Genomic DNA, 16,277 nt, shown 5'->3' on the forward strand with positions numbered 1-16,277 from the left:
TGAGCACAGTGTCATTTGCAGGGGCTTCAAAGATAAGTCACAATAAGTCACCTCAAGGAACCCAGTCTAGAGGGTGAAGCCAATAATCTTGATAAGTTGGGGAAACACACAGCCTTCTGTGGGTACTTGAGAGGGGAGCTCTTGGCTCAAAATGAGGTCCAGGGAAGGCTTCTTTGGAGACCTGACACCCAAACACTCCAGTGCTTCCCAGAGTGTTCTTGTTCTAGCTTGCTGGGTTGGTGGATATACTCCTAGGGCAAAGCTCCCATTGCTGGGTTTTCATTGCACCTTGATTTATCTTTCAGAACTTCTGCAGAAGTGCAAGATGCCTTCATGACTTACACAGTGTATGAAGACACCATTACCATCAAGCTCATCCAAGAGGCCTGCAAGGTTCTGGGTAAGTCTGAAGAGGGCTTTTTGGTCTCCTGGGGCTGCCATAGCAAAGCACAGTCAATTCTCATCACTTGTGGTAGTCCTGGTCTATCAAGTCTCTGCACACCCTGAGTTAGCAAATACCAAGCCATTGTTCTTCGAGGAAATACACGGTTAGGTTCCTGAGATCCTCTGGCCACAACATTTCTATTTTCATAACTAATAAAACATATGTTGTATGTGTTTCTTTTTTAAGACATCTTATTTCATATGTATTGTTGATTCATTACCCTTGAACTCACAGCCAACAGCACTGTAACTCATACCAGAATGCATGTGTTTTTCTAATGCAGGTATTTTTCTGTAAGGCACATCACAACTTCCTTGTGCTTGGGAACACTAGACAGCACTTCAGCACTGTGTTTGGGGGCATTTTAAATGCAGAACCACCAACAAAAAGTACAAAAATGCAAAAATGTGCACTAAATAGGCTGCTGAAAGGACACTTGTTTATAGTCTGAGAACCGAAACCAGAATGCAGAGCATTGCCCTGCTCAGCCTTAGCTGGAAACATGCTTGTTGGGTGACTGCACTTTGTCCCTGCTCTGTACATGTCCATGCATGACCGCGAAAGCTCTGTGAGTGTTGATCTAGAGGGTGACAAACACACTTTTTGGAGCATGTAAATTTGCAAATACAGAATCTGCAAATAATGAAGATTAACTGTAGTACGTGCTGGGTGGCTTAAACAATAGCACTTTGTTCTACCATAGCTCAGGGGCCGGAAGTCTGAAGTCAAATTGCCAGCAGGTGACTGGCGCCCTCTGAAGGCTCTAGAAAAGGGTCCTTCCTCCTCTGGGTTCTGGTGACCCCAAGCGTCCCTTGTGACAGCATAACTCCAATGTCTGCTTCCATCTGCATGTGGCCCCCTCTCCCCTGTGTGTCTGGCTGTATGTCCAAATGTCCCTCTCACCGTAAGGGCTGCAGTCACGTTGGATTTCAGGCCCACCCTAACCTGGTAATCCATCCTTTCTGTTTCAGTAACCTTAGGCTTCTTACAGACAAACCTTGTGAGCAACGCTGAGTTTCATCATCCACATCACCACTGTCATATTCAGCCTTGGTGTTGGCTTTGATTGATGTTGTAATATCTTGGAAACAGATCATCACAATGACTTCTGAGTGTCAGGAGGAACGGCATTGAGAATCCTATCGTAGTTATCTGGAAATGGACATGGTGTGTTTTGTGGGGTGCTGAGGCCCCTTCTCCCCCATCTGCTCGGCCATGGGACATCTTCCCATTTGCCCGAACATTAAAATGCCACTGACAGGGTCATCTTGGGGGACCATGTGTGGATGGCCCTACTTACAATGTGCAACTACACATTTCTCCCATGGATATGTTAGCAGAGGATGGTTTATTATGTGAACTTGCTTACTCCCCTGGCTCTGGGGGCAGAGGAACAGGACAAAGGGAGCAGTTGGCTCTATCTCTTTCTAGTTTAATGATCCAGGGCAGCTTACTCAGTCACAGCTTTCTCATTGTTCAAGTGAGAACAGTGATAAGATCTACCCCTCGGAGTTGTTTTGAGGATTAAATGAGATCATGTACATTAATGCACTAAATGTGGTGTCTGGCTTACAACAAGGCCTCAAAAAACATGTCCTCCCTTTTCCCCTCTGTATTAATTTCCTAGGGCTGCCATAACAAAGTACCACAGATTGGGGAAGTGTCAAACAACAGAAATTTGTTCTCTCATAGTTGTGGAGGCCAGAAGTCCAAAATCAAGGTGTCGGCAGGGTTGATTCCTTCTGGAGGCCCCTGGGGGAGAACCGGCCCCATGCCTCCCTCCCAGCTTCTGTTGGTTGCTAGCAATTTTTGGCTCATAGGCACATCACTCCAATCTCTGCCTCCATCTACAGAGGTGGCTTTCCTCCCTGTCTGTCCTCATAGCGCCTTCTTATAAAGGACCTACCACTGGATCTGGGGCCCACCCTAATCCAGCCTGGCCTCATCTTCATTTAACTAGTTATGTCTGCAAAGACCTCATTTCTAAAGAAGGTGACATCCGCAGGTTCTAAAGAAGGACATAGATTTGGGGGGGACACTATTCATCCCAGTACACTGTCCTTTCCTTATCCTTCCTTCTCACCTGCACTGAGCACACAATGAGCTGGGGCCTGGAGGGGAAGGAGGGTTGGGGGCTGCATGCAGGAAGCAGAGGAAGCACTTCCAGGCTCGTTGGTAACACCCCTCCTTCAGTGCCAGTTGAGGCTTCCTTGCCCATCCTTCACAGCGTGGCTGTGGGTCGTGATGAGATAGCATTTAGGGATTTATCGCAAGTGCACACAGCATCAGCGTCCTTGCCTGGCACCTGAGACATTGGGGCAGATTTGTTGGAAATGTAGGTGAGGCCTGGGAGCTCAGGGCCTTCAAGCTGGTTCCTGTGCAGCCCCCAGAGGATCAGGAGGCAGGGTGTGGTTTCCAGCTTGTTTCATGGTGCTTCTGAGGGCCCAGCAAATTGGCCTGAGGTCCCTGGGAACTCTTTTGAGGCTAAAGCTGGCCCCACCGGACACAGCATAACCAGCCCGGCAGGTGTGCTTGAGAACACACCCAGGCAGCTGGCGAACCTTAAGCCCACAGGGACAGGTGGCTTCTCTGGGATGTGGCCGTGACATGTAATGTGCTTGTGTCAGGTGAGGCAGTGTGTTTATTTCCCTTTCCTTTGACTCTCAGAAGAATTGTCTGATTCAAAAATAAATGTGGCAGCGTTAACCTCATGCATCTGGAGTCAATGGAAAAGAGGGTTTTCCCCTTGATTTTTACATGGCAATCTGACTGACAGCTGCGTCTCTTCTCACATCTCTGGTCATCTCCTGGATGCAGACAACCTTTTGTGCATCTGCATCTGGGAGAAGCCAGAAGTATCTGCAGAGCCTGGAGGGGAGTCGCTGGGGCCTAGGTTGCTGCCGGTGTGTGATGAGGAGAGCTGCCCCCGCCAACCGCTCTCACCTGCTGCTCAGCGGCTCGTCAGGCCGTCTGAGCCAAGCAGGGGCCAGAAGTGCTGATGAGGGCTGGCAAGATGATGGTGATTGGAGTGAGGTGGAGTCCGGGACCCCAACTGGTCATTAACTTCCAACCAGATGTGTTAGCTCACTTGCCACCTGCATCTCCTAAGAGAACCCGGTAAGATTGCTTCTGAGACTGGAAATGAGGTGCAGGGAGTGAAACATTCATCTGATCCTTCAGCTTCTTGAATTTGGGCTCCAAGAACAGCAACATCTCCTGACACCTTCCAGAGCCAGTGCCCAGCCTCCCTTCTCAGTGACCCTTTGACAGAAGACACGGGCGGTTGGCAGACAGCAGCCACAGCTGGGCATGCCCCCACCCACCCACTGCCCTCCCCCCTGCCCACTGCCCTTTCCAAAGGGGCTCACAGAGAGCGTTTTGGATTTTTTATCTTCCAAAACAGTGAGAAAATAAATCTGTTGTTTAAGCCACCCACCCATCTACATATGTTGCTAAGGCAGCCCTAGTAGACCAGTCCAGGAGTTTGAATAAGGTTTTAGATGTCCAGAAATACTATATACACCTAATATCACACCTGGGCCGTTTTTGTAACTACAGATGATTGTGGACACTGCGGAGTGACAGTACCTGTAGCAGAGGGGTCCCATCCCACATTCCCCTAAGGCGGTCACTGTTCCGAAACAACCAGCACGTTCAGAGGCAGCAACAAGTCCTCCATCACCGTTTTTAACAAAGGCCAAAGTCTGTCGCTGTGACTTCTCTCTGTCTAGCTCTGAAAATCAGAAGGGTGTTTTCTTCTTGTTTATCTCAATAACATCTGTTGGCCTATCCCTGAAAGGTGTATAAGTGTGGTGAGCGCAGTTTTCAAATCAACTGGGATTCAAAATCGTGTAAACATATGCATGGGACTCGGAATCAGGACGGCCCTGGGGAGCGTGGGCTGGGAGGCTTCTTTCTCTTTTCATCTATTGAGCAGTTGATTAATCAATCAATATAGGTACCAAAGACCTAGGGGAGTACCCTGGTTGTGCAACTGTCTGTCTGTCTGTCTGTCTATCCATCCACCTACCCATCCATCCATCCATCCATCCATCTCCCGTGGATCAGAGCGAGCAAGCCCCTGCCAGCGGGAAGGCTGCAGGAAGGACATTTCACTGTTTAACAAAATACTGTAGTCAATTGAGACAAACTCCTCCCCTAGACAAAGAGGAAAGCCTGCTCATTACCCCTCGTTAGTGCTTTGCCTTCCAAGAGGGCTCCAGGATGCCGTTTCTCTACCTTTAAGCAATTGTTGGGACTTTTCCAGACCACTCTGCCTGCGGAGCTCTGTGCTTCTAATTAGCATAATTCAGGATGGGACCAGATGGCAGGCTGAGCCTTGCGTAAGAATTGTTCTGTGTATGAGTAAGTGCCTACTTAGTGTGTAAGTGGGTTATTAGTGATCTGAAGTGACAAAATGCAAAACAACACACAACAGCCATTTGGCACAGCTGTGTCGGTCTAGACTTCGCTCGCTGAGAGACCAATAGTCAAACGCATTTCAACAGTTAGCTATCAGCAAATGCCAACAAGCCTTCTCTGCACCTACCTCTTTAAAAATAAGAGTAACAGTGCAAAATTTACAAAGTCCTGAAATCGGGCATTTTAATATTTGATCTTTACTGTGACCCTCTGAGGTGGGATAAGCCACCCTGGCCATGCAAACAACCAGAAAATGGAGATGCAACTCAGGTGTCCTGACTGCAGCCCATGGGCTGGAGGAGCAGTTGGCTGGGTGGGCACAAGATCCCCCGCAAGCGCTTTGGAATCAGACAGACCTGGGTGAGCCTAATGGTGTAACCCAGGGCACATTCCCCATCGGGGAACATCGCTGATACCTGCAGCCCCTACCTCAGATGGTTATCCTAAAGATCAAGTCCAACAACGTGAGTGAAGTGCCCAACACAGAGTGGGTCCTCAACAAAGCTGAGCCCACCCAGCAGACCCCTCGTTGGGCCGACTTCTCTGTTCCAGAGTTCACTGGGAAGCAGGCAGCTTGTGCCAGGCTAAAGTGAGGCTGCGTCCTGCCAGCAGAGGGCCTCCCGCCCGAGCTGCCTGCATCTGTCTCCCAGCGTCTGTGTCTCTAGCGCCTGATAAACTTACTGCTGCACCTGGACCCCAGCCCCGCTCCTTGCAATCTACAGTACCAGCATGGGTAGCTGTTCCTCCCCTTGACTTAAACACCTCTGTGTCCTACTCACAAAAGATGTCCCTACCCGTTCTCTCACATGCCTGACCGGAGTGATCTCAGGAGCAGGAGAGAACTCTAGACGAGTGGTTCTTTCCAGGTCTGACGCTTATTCCCTTGGGTACCAAAGCTTTAGGGGAAAAATACCTACTTCCAATGGAAAAGTGTCTAAAATGGATGGCATTCACTTCCCTGTCTTGTGGAAGAGACGTGCTTTTCTGGGTGCCTCAGGTGGGTCACCGGGAGGAGCAGCTCTTGTCGCCTGTGTCTGGGTGAGGGGGGTGGCCAGGGGTTGGCGACAGTGCAGCCCCGAGCGGGCCCTTTACCCACAAGGCCCAGGGTGGGTGGCGGTGGCTCTGCCGGCCTCACCGGGCCTTTTGCAGGTGTGTCTTCCCCTGGCCGTGCACAGCCCCCTCCGTCTCTGCAGTCCCTTGAGCTGTTGCCCAGCAAGAGGCAAACCTTTCCTGCTGACCCTGAAGAGCCAACCTTGTTAAGTCAGAAGTTTGAGTTCCTACTTCATTCTAATTGAGAAGCTCCTCGGAAGGCTCTGCCCCTCTCCTGGGAAGCCAGGCACAGACGCTTGGTGACAGTTATTTTCCTACCATCAAAGAAGCCTTCTATCTAAAAACAAATGCTTTTTAATAGATCTTTTCACACACACGCGAAAGTCAAGAGAGGTGTACGTGGAAGCGCACACGCCCTTCACCCAGCCTCAATCATTATTAATACTCTGCCAACCTCACTTCACCTCTCTGGCTCCTCCACCCTTTTTTCTGATTTTGTTTTCACTGGAGTGTCTTAAAGCGCATCTCTGGTTTCCCACAACTGCTCCCATACCTATGCCAGCGTGAGTCTCTAACAAGATGAAGACGTTTTAAAGCACAATCATAATGCTCTGATTATCCCTAACAAAATTCAGACCATCACAGAGGCCAGGACCCCGCTGTATCTCAGCGGCTGTGGATACATGCGGTCTCTGTGGTTTTCTTAGATTTCCTAAGGTCTTTTCAGGACAGTCAGTAAAAACCTTTTACTTTGACATAATTTCAAGCTCACAGAAGGTTTGTAAGAATAGTACGAAGCATCCCCAGAGAGTCTTCCTCCATATTCCCCAAATGTTAACATTTTACCATGTTGGCTCTATCCTTCTCTCCATATAATCTTTTCCTAAATTGTTCGTGTGTTACAAACACGATGTCTCTTTATCCCTAAAAGTTCTCTTCCCTGAAACCTCAGTACGACTATCAAACCCAGGAAGTGAACATTGATATGGTGCTATTATTAACCCACAGATTTGACTGAAATTTTTCTAGTTGTCCCAGTGATGTCCTTTAGGACAAAAGAAAACTCTGGCTCATGTCAGTTGTCACTTTTTTAAAAAAACTTATTTATATTTTTGGTTTTCTGTAGTCTGAAACAGTCCCTGAGTCTTTCTTTGAGTCTTAGAACATTGATATCTTTGGAAAGTTCTGATCAGCTATTTTGTAGCATGTCCCCCCAATTCAGGATTATCTGCTGTCTTCTTGTGTTTCTATTCGGGTTATGCTTTCTTTGCGGGAAGACTGCAGAGTGATGTTTCGTCCTTTCCAGTTCATCGTATGAGGAGGCATCTTATGTTGACTTGTCCCATCACTGGTGTTAGCGTTGATGATGTGGTTAAGGTGGTCTGCCAGGTTTCTCCACTGTAATTTTTTCCCTTTGAAATGAGTATCTGGTAAGAAGAGACTTCCATCTTTGTGTATATCTTGTTGCTTCTCAAACTCCTCCTTCCTTACTGTACTCATTGGTGATTCTCGTCTGAAGTAATAATTATGATGGTGGTCAAATGGTGATTTTCTAAGCATATCATCCTTTTATATTTATTAGTTGAATTTCTACTATATGGAAGAATTTTCTCCATTTATCTATCTATCCCAATATGAACTCTTGATTCTTACTTTTTTAAATAGGGTGTAATCCTTCACTTGCATTATTTTGATGCTCAAATTGTCCAAGATTTAGCCAGTGAGAGCCCCCCACCCTCCCCAGGCTGGCCCTTGTGTCCTTTTGACACATCTCCATCATTCTTTGATCACTTCTTTATTCTCTGATGTTTCAAGATGTTATAAACTCATCATTTTCCTGCCCCAACCCTGAAATCTGCCATCTGAACACACACACACCATCCACCTGTCTGTTTACCTATCTCTCCATCTTTCTGTCCACCCATCTATCTGAAACTGTGATCGGGTCTGTGGTCTTCTTAGGGTAGATTTCCTAATCTGTCCCACAGGCTTCATTCTGCTCTTCTTTCTCACACAGCGAGAAACCTGGTTCCCGTCACCCACCGTGTACTTATTTACAGGTTTAATCCTCGAATGTTCAGAAAGGCGTTTCAGCACTGCTGACCCACACGGCTGTGGGAAGGAAGCCTACTCACTACAGTCAAATATTTGTTTAAAGTTCATTTTGTCTTTAGCCTAAGAAGAAAGAGTCTAAATATTATGTTCAAATTTTACTGTGTTATTATTTTTTTTCTGGGCAATTATTGTATTCAGAACTGTTCTGTTGAAACACTGTTCTGTTAATTTGTTTGTTTGTATTCCATCTTAGTGTCTTCCCTATACTTCTCGATCTTACTTATTTTCTTTAAGCGTGTGAATCATGAACATGATTCCCCAAATCAGAGCTGTGCAAAAACTGATGCTCAGAGAAGTATCCACCCCCCACCACGCACACACTCCACAGTTGTTCTAACATTTCCACCCCATTCCCAATGCTGCGGAGGTAACCCATCTCAGTAGTCTCTGGTGTTTGTTTTGGCACAAATGAGCAGGTTCATGCATATTTCCTTATTCCCCCCTTTTTGCTCTACAAAAGACAGGGTACTAAGCAGGCTATAGACTCTCCTTTACATGATCCAAAAAAGTATGCTTAGGCACCTATGACTTGTGTTTAGTTCTCTCTTGCATTTTCTTGTCATTTCTTCTATATCCCTGTCCCCCTGGGACTTAGGGACCTCGTGGAATCCCAGGTTCACTGAGGGGAAACTATATAACAACACAATCCAGGTGCTGGTTTTAAAAAGTGACCTTCGTCCTCTGCTAGACAAGTATTCTCAGCTACGAATCCTAGAGGAAGCCCCAAACCCAGCATGGATGGAAAATACCGCACCCAGACTCGAGATCCTCGTTCAAGGAACAGTCCACCCCTCGGCCAGGTGTCCTTTCTTATTAACAGAACTGGGTGCCTAGAAACAAAATAATCAGTCTCTGGAGCAAGCAGCCTCATGGATTTCTGCAGGTTTATAGACCTAAAAGTCAAGCTGACAGTCTTTCTGCGCAAGGCTGCGAAACTTTACTATAACTTGGCTTGGCTTGTGGACAGCCCAGTCCTCCTGAGGGAGGTCCCTTGGAGGGCGAGGTCTCTGGGGTTAGGCTTTGCCAGCAGGTAATAGGATACAATTGCCCAGAGCTCCAGCCTAGGGGACCCACAACACAGCTTTTTTTTTCCTGAGCTTGAACAAGCAGGTTTTGCAGGAAAGGAGGGGTAGACGGAGGAAAGAGGAAGGAACAATTCCACACCTGGCCACGCACTGATCAGGAGTCCCTCTCCCGGGGACTCATCAAAATTGAGAAAGACTTGAGTAGAATTTATTATTTCGGCTGCCTTGGGGCTTAGCAGGTGGCTCTTGTTGCTGTTACAGACAAACCTGCCTGCATCCAGCTAGGGATGGACCCACAAGCAGTGAGCCCAACAGAGGCAATTAACACAAACCCTTACCACCTCCCACCCTACCGGTACAAGCTCTGTCTGGAACCAGAAGTCCTAGCTAATACATTTTGGGGATGGATAAATAACTCATCTCTGATAAGACCAGGCCAATTCAGTAGGGGCTGTATTCTGCTCAGTTTACAGAACAATGATCTGCCCAGTATTCTGTTTGTGGACAATGAGCTGTGGGAAATCTGCTGCTCAGACCATCTTAGGAAGCAAGTAGAGGCTGGAAAGTGCCCAGACCTCCTCGGATCCCTCGCCTTCCCTGTAGGAATTGGCCCTGAAAAGCGCAAGAGGCCTGGAAAGCCACTTGCTGTGAATTCCAGACCCATCCTGAGCATCACGGGGGTCAGCCAGGGATCCCGGTGATTGCAAATCTGGCAGGTGTCCCGCCAACCTGGGTGCGCCAGACTTTCTCCCACCCCCCAGGACCTCCCAGGAGTCACCACACCATCAAAAATATGGGAATGTTCTCTCACAGATGCATCAGGGCGCCAGCATTGATAGATGCACTGTCTCCTGTGTCAGTAATGAAAGCCTGTTAGCATCCTACACCTTGGGGGAGAGCCGCTTGCCTCTCCGCTGCTCCAGAGCTGTGAGATGTGGCACAGAAAGCACCCAATTTGGAGTTAGAGCCTCTTCCACTCTGGGTGATTTGGGTCAATTCACAAAGGTGACTCTCAGCCTCAGTGGGCTCACCTGTACAAAGGGGAACATGATAAGATGATGTATCTTACAAGATTTGGCAGGCAGAGTAAAATAACACTCATTCACAAGTGTTCAGGAACTGTCAAATATTCTTAAAACACACTCACGGCCCGTCCATCAAGCAAACAATGGCCCGCTGTCTCGTCCAGAGGAGCAGTTGGGGCAGGAGTCCCACTCATGCCGCAAATCTACCCCCAGGGATTGATTAAGCACCTACTTTGTGTCCAGCAGAGAAAATGTGTAGAGCGAGGTCACTGCCCTCCGGAACTAGCATAGCGAGGGAGAAGAGAAAAGTGCAGCTCTTACAGAGAGGACAGTGTGACAGGGGGTATTCAGAGAAGTCTTTATGGAGGATGTGATGTAGAAACTGCCCCTGGAAAGAAAACTAGGGTGCAGAGAAGACAAGAGAGAAAAGGGAAGCCTCTGCAAACATTTGGCATCCTCTTTGGGGGTCAATCAATATGATAGAAATTTGCCAGTATTGTTTTTTAGTTGCAGTACTAATTATTTCTCAGTGGTAGCTTTTTAGTCCGCTTAAAGGGCATTGTACTTAAAGATGTCTAGTGGTGGAAAGTGAGATTGTCACAGGAATATGATAGCTTTGAACCCCCTTGTGGATTCTAGAGAAATTTCTGACACGGGAGCCACAGAAAGGAGTCGGGTAGGACTGGGGGGACTCTCCAATTTCATGAGCGCCTGCCAGGTGCCAGGGCTGTACAGGGCTTCTGACAGTGGCCCCATGACATCAATATTATTGGCATGTACTGATGAGGAAAGTGAAGGCTTCGAGAGAATTCAGTCCTGTATCACACAGCGGGGATTGGAACCCTTTGGAAATGAGTGAAGACGGCCCCAGTGAGAACACACACATGGCAGGTGCTTTGATTTTGGGTTCCGCAGGTGTCTCCATGGAAGCCATTCTGAAACTCTTTGGGGAACATTTCTTCCAATTCTGTAAGGCATCTGGCTATGACAGGATGTTGCGGACCCTGGGAGGAGATCTCACAGAGTTTATTGAAAACCTAGATGCCCTCCACAGTTACCTGGCCCTGTCTTATCAGGTAAGCCGATCTGGGTCTGAACTTGGGGGCCCTGAGAGGAAGCAAATGCCTCTAGCAGTTCAAGGCCAGCACCCACCCCTCAAGAGGGTGCATTTGCCAGGGGCCTGTGGAAGCCCTGGGACGCAGTGTCAGTGGGTGGAGGAGTTCTCTGGAGCAAGAAATGGAAAATGAAAACCTGTTAGCCACTTTCATAAGCTGGCCGGCCACAACAAAGAAGAGCTGGCTGGAGACGTCAGCTCTGTGCTGGAGGATGGCCTGTTCTGATAGCGTTCTGGGGTGGGTTTGATGTTTGATCCAGAAGATGGGTCACAACAGGACAAAGGCTGGGGCCAGTCAGGTTTCAGTGGATTTGCAAAATCTCTCCTCAGGTTTCCTGGCCTGGAAGGAGCTGATAAATAGCTTCTGCAGCCAGATCCGTTTATTCATGTATCAGGAGAGACTTGACAGGGCCAAGAGCCGGCATCGGAAACCATCCAACTCTGATTAACCCACAGAGTGGCTGCCGGAGGTGCTAAGAAACTCATTTCCCTAGTGGGGTCTGTCCTTCTGGAGTTCAGTCCTCGGTTTTCTTGTTTGAAGAGATCATTGGAAATTTAAATGGGCAGACTCCCTTTTCTTTTTTCTTAAAAAGAAAATGCTTTATTGAAAAGGAAAAGTGGCATTTGCACATATCTTAATAGTTTATTATTTTATATAAAATAGTTGATAGTATTTTTAGGGCCCTTGACAGTTTGCTAATCTCTTTCCCCACCATTTCTGTATTGAATGTGCGTAACGACCCTTGAAGGGTTGTCATGAGGAGAAAATGGGATAATGCATGTGAAAGTGCCTCATGAACCACGCTGACCCTTAGAGGTGTTAAGCAGGAGAATGGTTGTCTTCTCCATTTTTCAGATAAGGAACAAGAGGCTTGGAGACTTAACTGACATCGAGTAGGATGAGTAGTCAGGTCTGTCCTGTTGTTATTATGTGCACTACTCAGCAAGACGAGAGGAATGAGGCTCTGAAGTTCCAGATGCATTGTATAATCTTATTCTTTAGAGAGTAGGAGACACTGACCAGAAGGATGAAAAGCGTAGACTCTGAGCTGGGAAGGGGCCTGGGCTAGGGGGTGGAGTGAGGGTGGACATGGCAGCAAAAGCTTGTAGATTTTCATTTTAGCCCTTTTGTACTCTGTTAGTATTATTTTGAAAACTTTTTGAGTAATTTTTTCAGATATAATTTTTTGAAATAACTTTTAATTTTCTGCTTTATCGTAAGCTTTTTATATGTCCTGCCTCAAATCTTCTTTAGTCAAAATGGAAATACAGAAATACATACTTTCTCTCTGTATATGCTTTTGGAAGGATAAAATAAATACTTGGGGGAAAAACCCTCATCTTAACTAGCACCCCTTCTCCACCCTCAACTACTAACTACCACCACCTTGGAAGAGAACAGACAGTCTCAGAAGGAAGCCACCTTGCTAACCTCTTCCCTCACTCAGACCGAGAGCTGTGAGCCAGGGAGCTGGGCAGCTTGCTAATCAAGCCGGGGGAGAAAATTGCTTCTCTCAGGGATTCCCCAAGGCAAAGACTTTATCCTGATTCCTGGACATATGAGCTGGGACATACTTGGATGTCAACATTTATTCCTGGAGAAAGATGATCCCTTTTTCCAAATATGCAACTGTGCGCCACAGATGGTATAACCTTCCAGAAGAAAAATGAACTTTTCTCCACCTGCCAATTCCTCCAAGCCCCTGATCTTTCAGAGTGAAGATGCTGGTGGTCCCTTGGTCACAGGCCAAGCCCAGCAGCCAGCCACCCGTTGGAGTGAATGTAGAAGCAGCTCTGCAGAGTGGAAAAGGCTCGACTGAGGGTTAAGATGTTGCTCTCCTGTGAATCCAGCCTTAACTTCCCTCAGCCTCAGTTTCTGCCTCCTTACAATGGAGCTAGTGCTTACCACATAGAGCTGGGGAGGGGATTTGGTATAACATACAATTCCTGACTTAGAGGCAGAAACCATTTTAGATTTTATTTTTATGTGATTGGAGGGGGGCTTGGGATACAGTTCTGTGTGATGTAATAAGTACTGTTGTTTCACAAGCCTCAAAAGCATAATTTAATAAACAACTTGCATCCACTGGGGAAAATATGCTGTCTTTTAATTAGGAGATGAACGCACCATCGTTTCGTGTGGAGCAAGGAGCAGATGGGAAGATGCTTCTCCATTACTACTCAGATAGAAGAGGTCTGTGCCACATCGTACCAGGTACGGGGCTGGCTTAACGACCCAGATTTCTGAGGTCTCCGGAGTAAGGATGTCTTTCCCCACAAATTCCCCAGGATGACTGACAGCCAGCTGTGGGGAGGAAGTTCAAGTTCCATCTCTTGTGTACTCCAACCATTTTCCCCAAAGTGTTGACCCTTGAAATAGATTTCCAAAGTGCCGAAAGAAGGAATAATTTTCATTTTTTATTTCAACATTTTAAATTATGTGGGTTTTTACCTAGTTGTGATAATTCTGCATGTATTATTTTGTATCCTTTTTTTTTGTATTCAGTATGATAGAAAAAAGCATCCTTTCATGTTTTCACATATTCTTTAAACCCACCGTCTTCGATGGCTGAATCATATTCCATATTGTAATGAACTAGTCCCCTGTCATGGAACTTTTAGGAGATACTGCTCTTTCGCTATTGCAAACGGTGCTGCGATGCTCATCTCCATGCGTGCTTTTCCCATGTTTTATATTAGAACCCTGGGATAGATTCCTAGAGGAACACTTTCAAAAACATGATCCTTCATGCTTTTACAATTGAAGTTTGCTTACATTATCTCCAGAGATTGTTTAATGAATTGAGCACCTTCCTAAAGAAACAAACAAATGAATAGATGCTAAACTAGAAATCAGAGTGGCAGGGATATAGATACAGATACAGATATAGATACATGGATAGATAGATAGATAGTATCCAGTCATGTAGGTCTCTGCCTTTAAGTTATTGTTTTTTTAATTTATTAATCTGTCATATGTTGCCCGTCTTGACACAGGGCCTGGGCTTGGTGAACTCAAAAGTTGCATAAGAATGATTTCATGATTTTTGCTGATGCAACGGCCTTCTGCCATCCCTCACCAATAGGTGTCCTTCTGCTGCAGGGATCATTGAGGCTGTGGCCAAAGACTTCTTCGACATTGATGTGACTATGGATATCCTCGATGTGAGTCAGGAGGAGGAGAGGACAGGGAAGAAGGAGCATGTCGTGTTTCTGATCGAGCACAAGTCACACAGACAGATGAGCAGGGCGAAGCCAAAGGGATTACAAGACAGTCAGGACATCCAGAGAGACTCAGAGATACCGGGTGTGCTGTGACTTCAGAAAGCACAGTTCCTCTTAGTGGAGCTACCAGTCTCGGCACAATCTATGCAAAGAACAGAATCAGCTGGACCTTCTAAAAGTGGAGTCAGGGAAGGGCTTCTCAATCTCACTTCTGTTGACATTTTGAACCAGATACTCTTTGATACAACAGGCTGTCCTGAAGATGTTTAGCAGCTTCCTCTGTCTACTCACTAGACGCTAGGAGCACCCCAAGTTATGGCAATCAAAAATGTCTCCAGGCATTGCCAAGTGTCCCCAGGCTGGGGGTAGGGGACAAAAATCACTACTGGTTGAGAACCACTGGGTTAAGTTCATTTAGATAAACATTGGGATGCTCTCTGGAATGGACTTAAGCCTAGAACATTTTTACCTATTAAAAACACTAATAGAAGGGCCTTGAAAGTTGCAATTCTCATGATGTAATATTGACCTTTCAAGTCCTGAGTGCCCACCTTGGCAGCTGGGGCCAGTCCTGGGTCTGGGGTCAAGTCATGAGCCTGTGGTTGACTGCCTCAACTGTAGTTTGTAGAGTGATCGTTCTCTGTTTAGGTACCACGTCTATTAGGTACGTAGCTTTGTGTCCACAGAGCTCGTACAGATATCCAGAGAAGTCTGTGATTCCTGGAGCACACAGTGTTTATATCTTAGAGCATTTGAAGCCCACGTCAGAGTCTGTTCACTGCAGAATCTACAACCACAGGAAGGGAAGATGTTCATGTGTGATTTTCCTGCCAGTCTTTTCTTGAGATTTTGTAAAAAGTTCTTGCTGCCTTTGGTGGAGAAACAGCATGAGGATTAATTAGATAACCACCTTGAGGTCTATGAAATCTTGCTAAAATTGACCTTGCGAGGCCTCACAGTTCCTCTGGCCCCATCACAGCAAGTGGGGTTCCTGCATCTCCAGTCACGTGACCAGTCACATGACCAGACTACATGCTTCTCTCTCTGCTGACTACAGGCCCTGGAGGCAGCTTTCCTTAGGATGAAAGAGAGATACTTGAGCATCTCTGTTTATCCTGTGAAAAAGTCCGGCTGGGAAGTTGTGAGAAGCATAGTCCTGTTTGGAAAAGGTGAGTAGACCAGTCTCCCAACCCTGGCTCTCCGAGCAGGATAAGTACTTCATGCACGCAGATGGCAGAGTCCTCTCTGATTGTGATGTCACTGGTTTCTGCAGAGCTTGGATCTGGCAGGCATGGTTTTGAACTTTAAAATTTGCTTCCTTTGCCCCTTTTGTGTGTGCTGGGGCTGACGGAGGCACAGCCTCCCCTGTAGTCAGGGAAAGCTCTGGAGAGGGGAAGGGACTCAGCCCCGACTGGTGCCTGTGTTGAAGTTCAAGAAAGAGGATGAGTGATGACGTACTATCAAGAACAATGAATTTTCTCAGGCCTTCCCGACTGGGGTGCCTGTGTGGCCTGGGAGTCTGTGAATGATGGTGATCGTGGTGTCCAGGAGTGCGAAGGACGCTGGATCATGAACCAGGAAAGCAGATTTCTGGCTCTGTCCCTAAGGAGCCTATGACCTCGAACAAAGTCCTCCATCTTCCATCTGGAAAATGAAGGCTTCAGGCTCTCAAAGGTGCCCCTGGTGGCCCTGAGCTGGTCTCGTGATCAGCACCTAAGACCTGAATCTGAACAGGGGCTCCAGCCCATAAGGGAGGGAGCCAGAGACTCCTGGTCCTGCCCTGATGGGTCATGGAGACATGCGTCTGGGAGAAGGTCTGCGGGGCTCAAAGGGCTGCATTTTGAGTCCCTCAAACC

At 47.1% G+C, this 16,277-nt stretch overlaps 1 protein-coding gene across 1 annotated transcript in view; it reads left to right on the plus strand.

Moving 5' to 3' along the window:
• Positions 1–16,277, plus strand: part of LOC105066302 (guanylate cyclase soluble subunit beta-2-like) — a 43,327-nt gene that overhangs the window by 12,505 nt on the left and 14,545 nt on the right. Inside the window, exons 2-6 of the mRNA XM_010951610.2 lie at positions 306–400; positions 10,998–11,158; positions 13,312–13,411; positions 14,300–14,505; positions 15,479–15,590. Of these exons, the coding sequence (XP_010949912.1) occupies positions 334–400; positions 10,998–11,158; positions 13,312–13,411; positions 14,300–14,505; positions 15,479–15,590 (646 nt within the window). The 5' untranslated portion in view covers positions 306–333. The remainder of the gene's footprint in view (positions 1–305; positions 401–10,997; positions 11,159–13,311; positions 13,412–14,299; positions 14,506–15,478; positions 15,591–16,277) is intronic.

The sequence above is a fragment of the Camelus bactrianus genome, chromosome 14, assembly GCF_048773025.1.
Source record: "Camelus bactrianus isolate YW-2024 breed Bactrian camel chromosome 14, ASM4877302v1, whole genome shotgun sequence".
Taxonomy (NCBI): Eukaryota; Metazoa; Chordata; class Mammalia; order Artiodactyla; family Camelidae; genus Camelus; species Camelus bactrianus.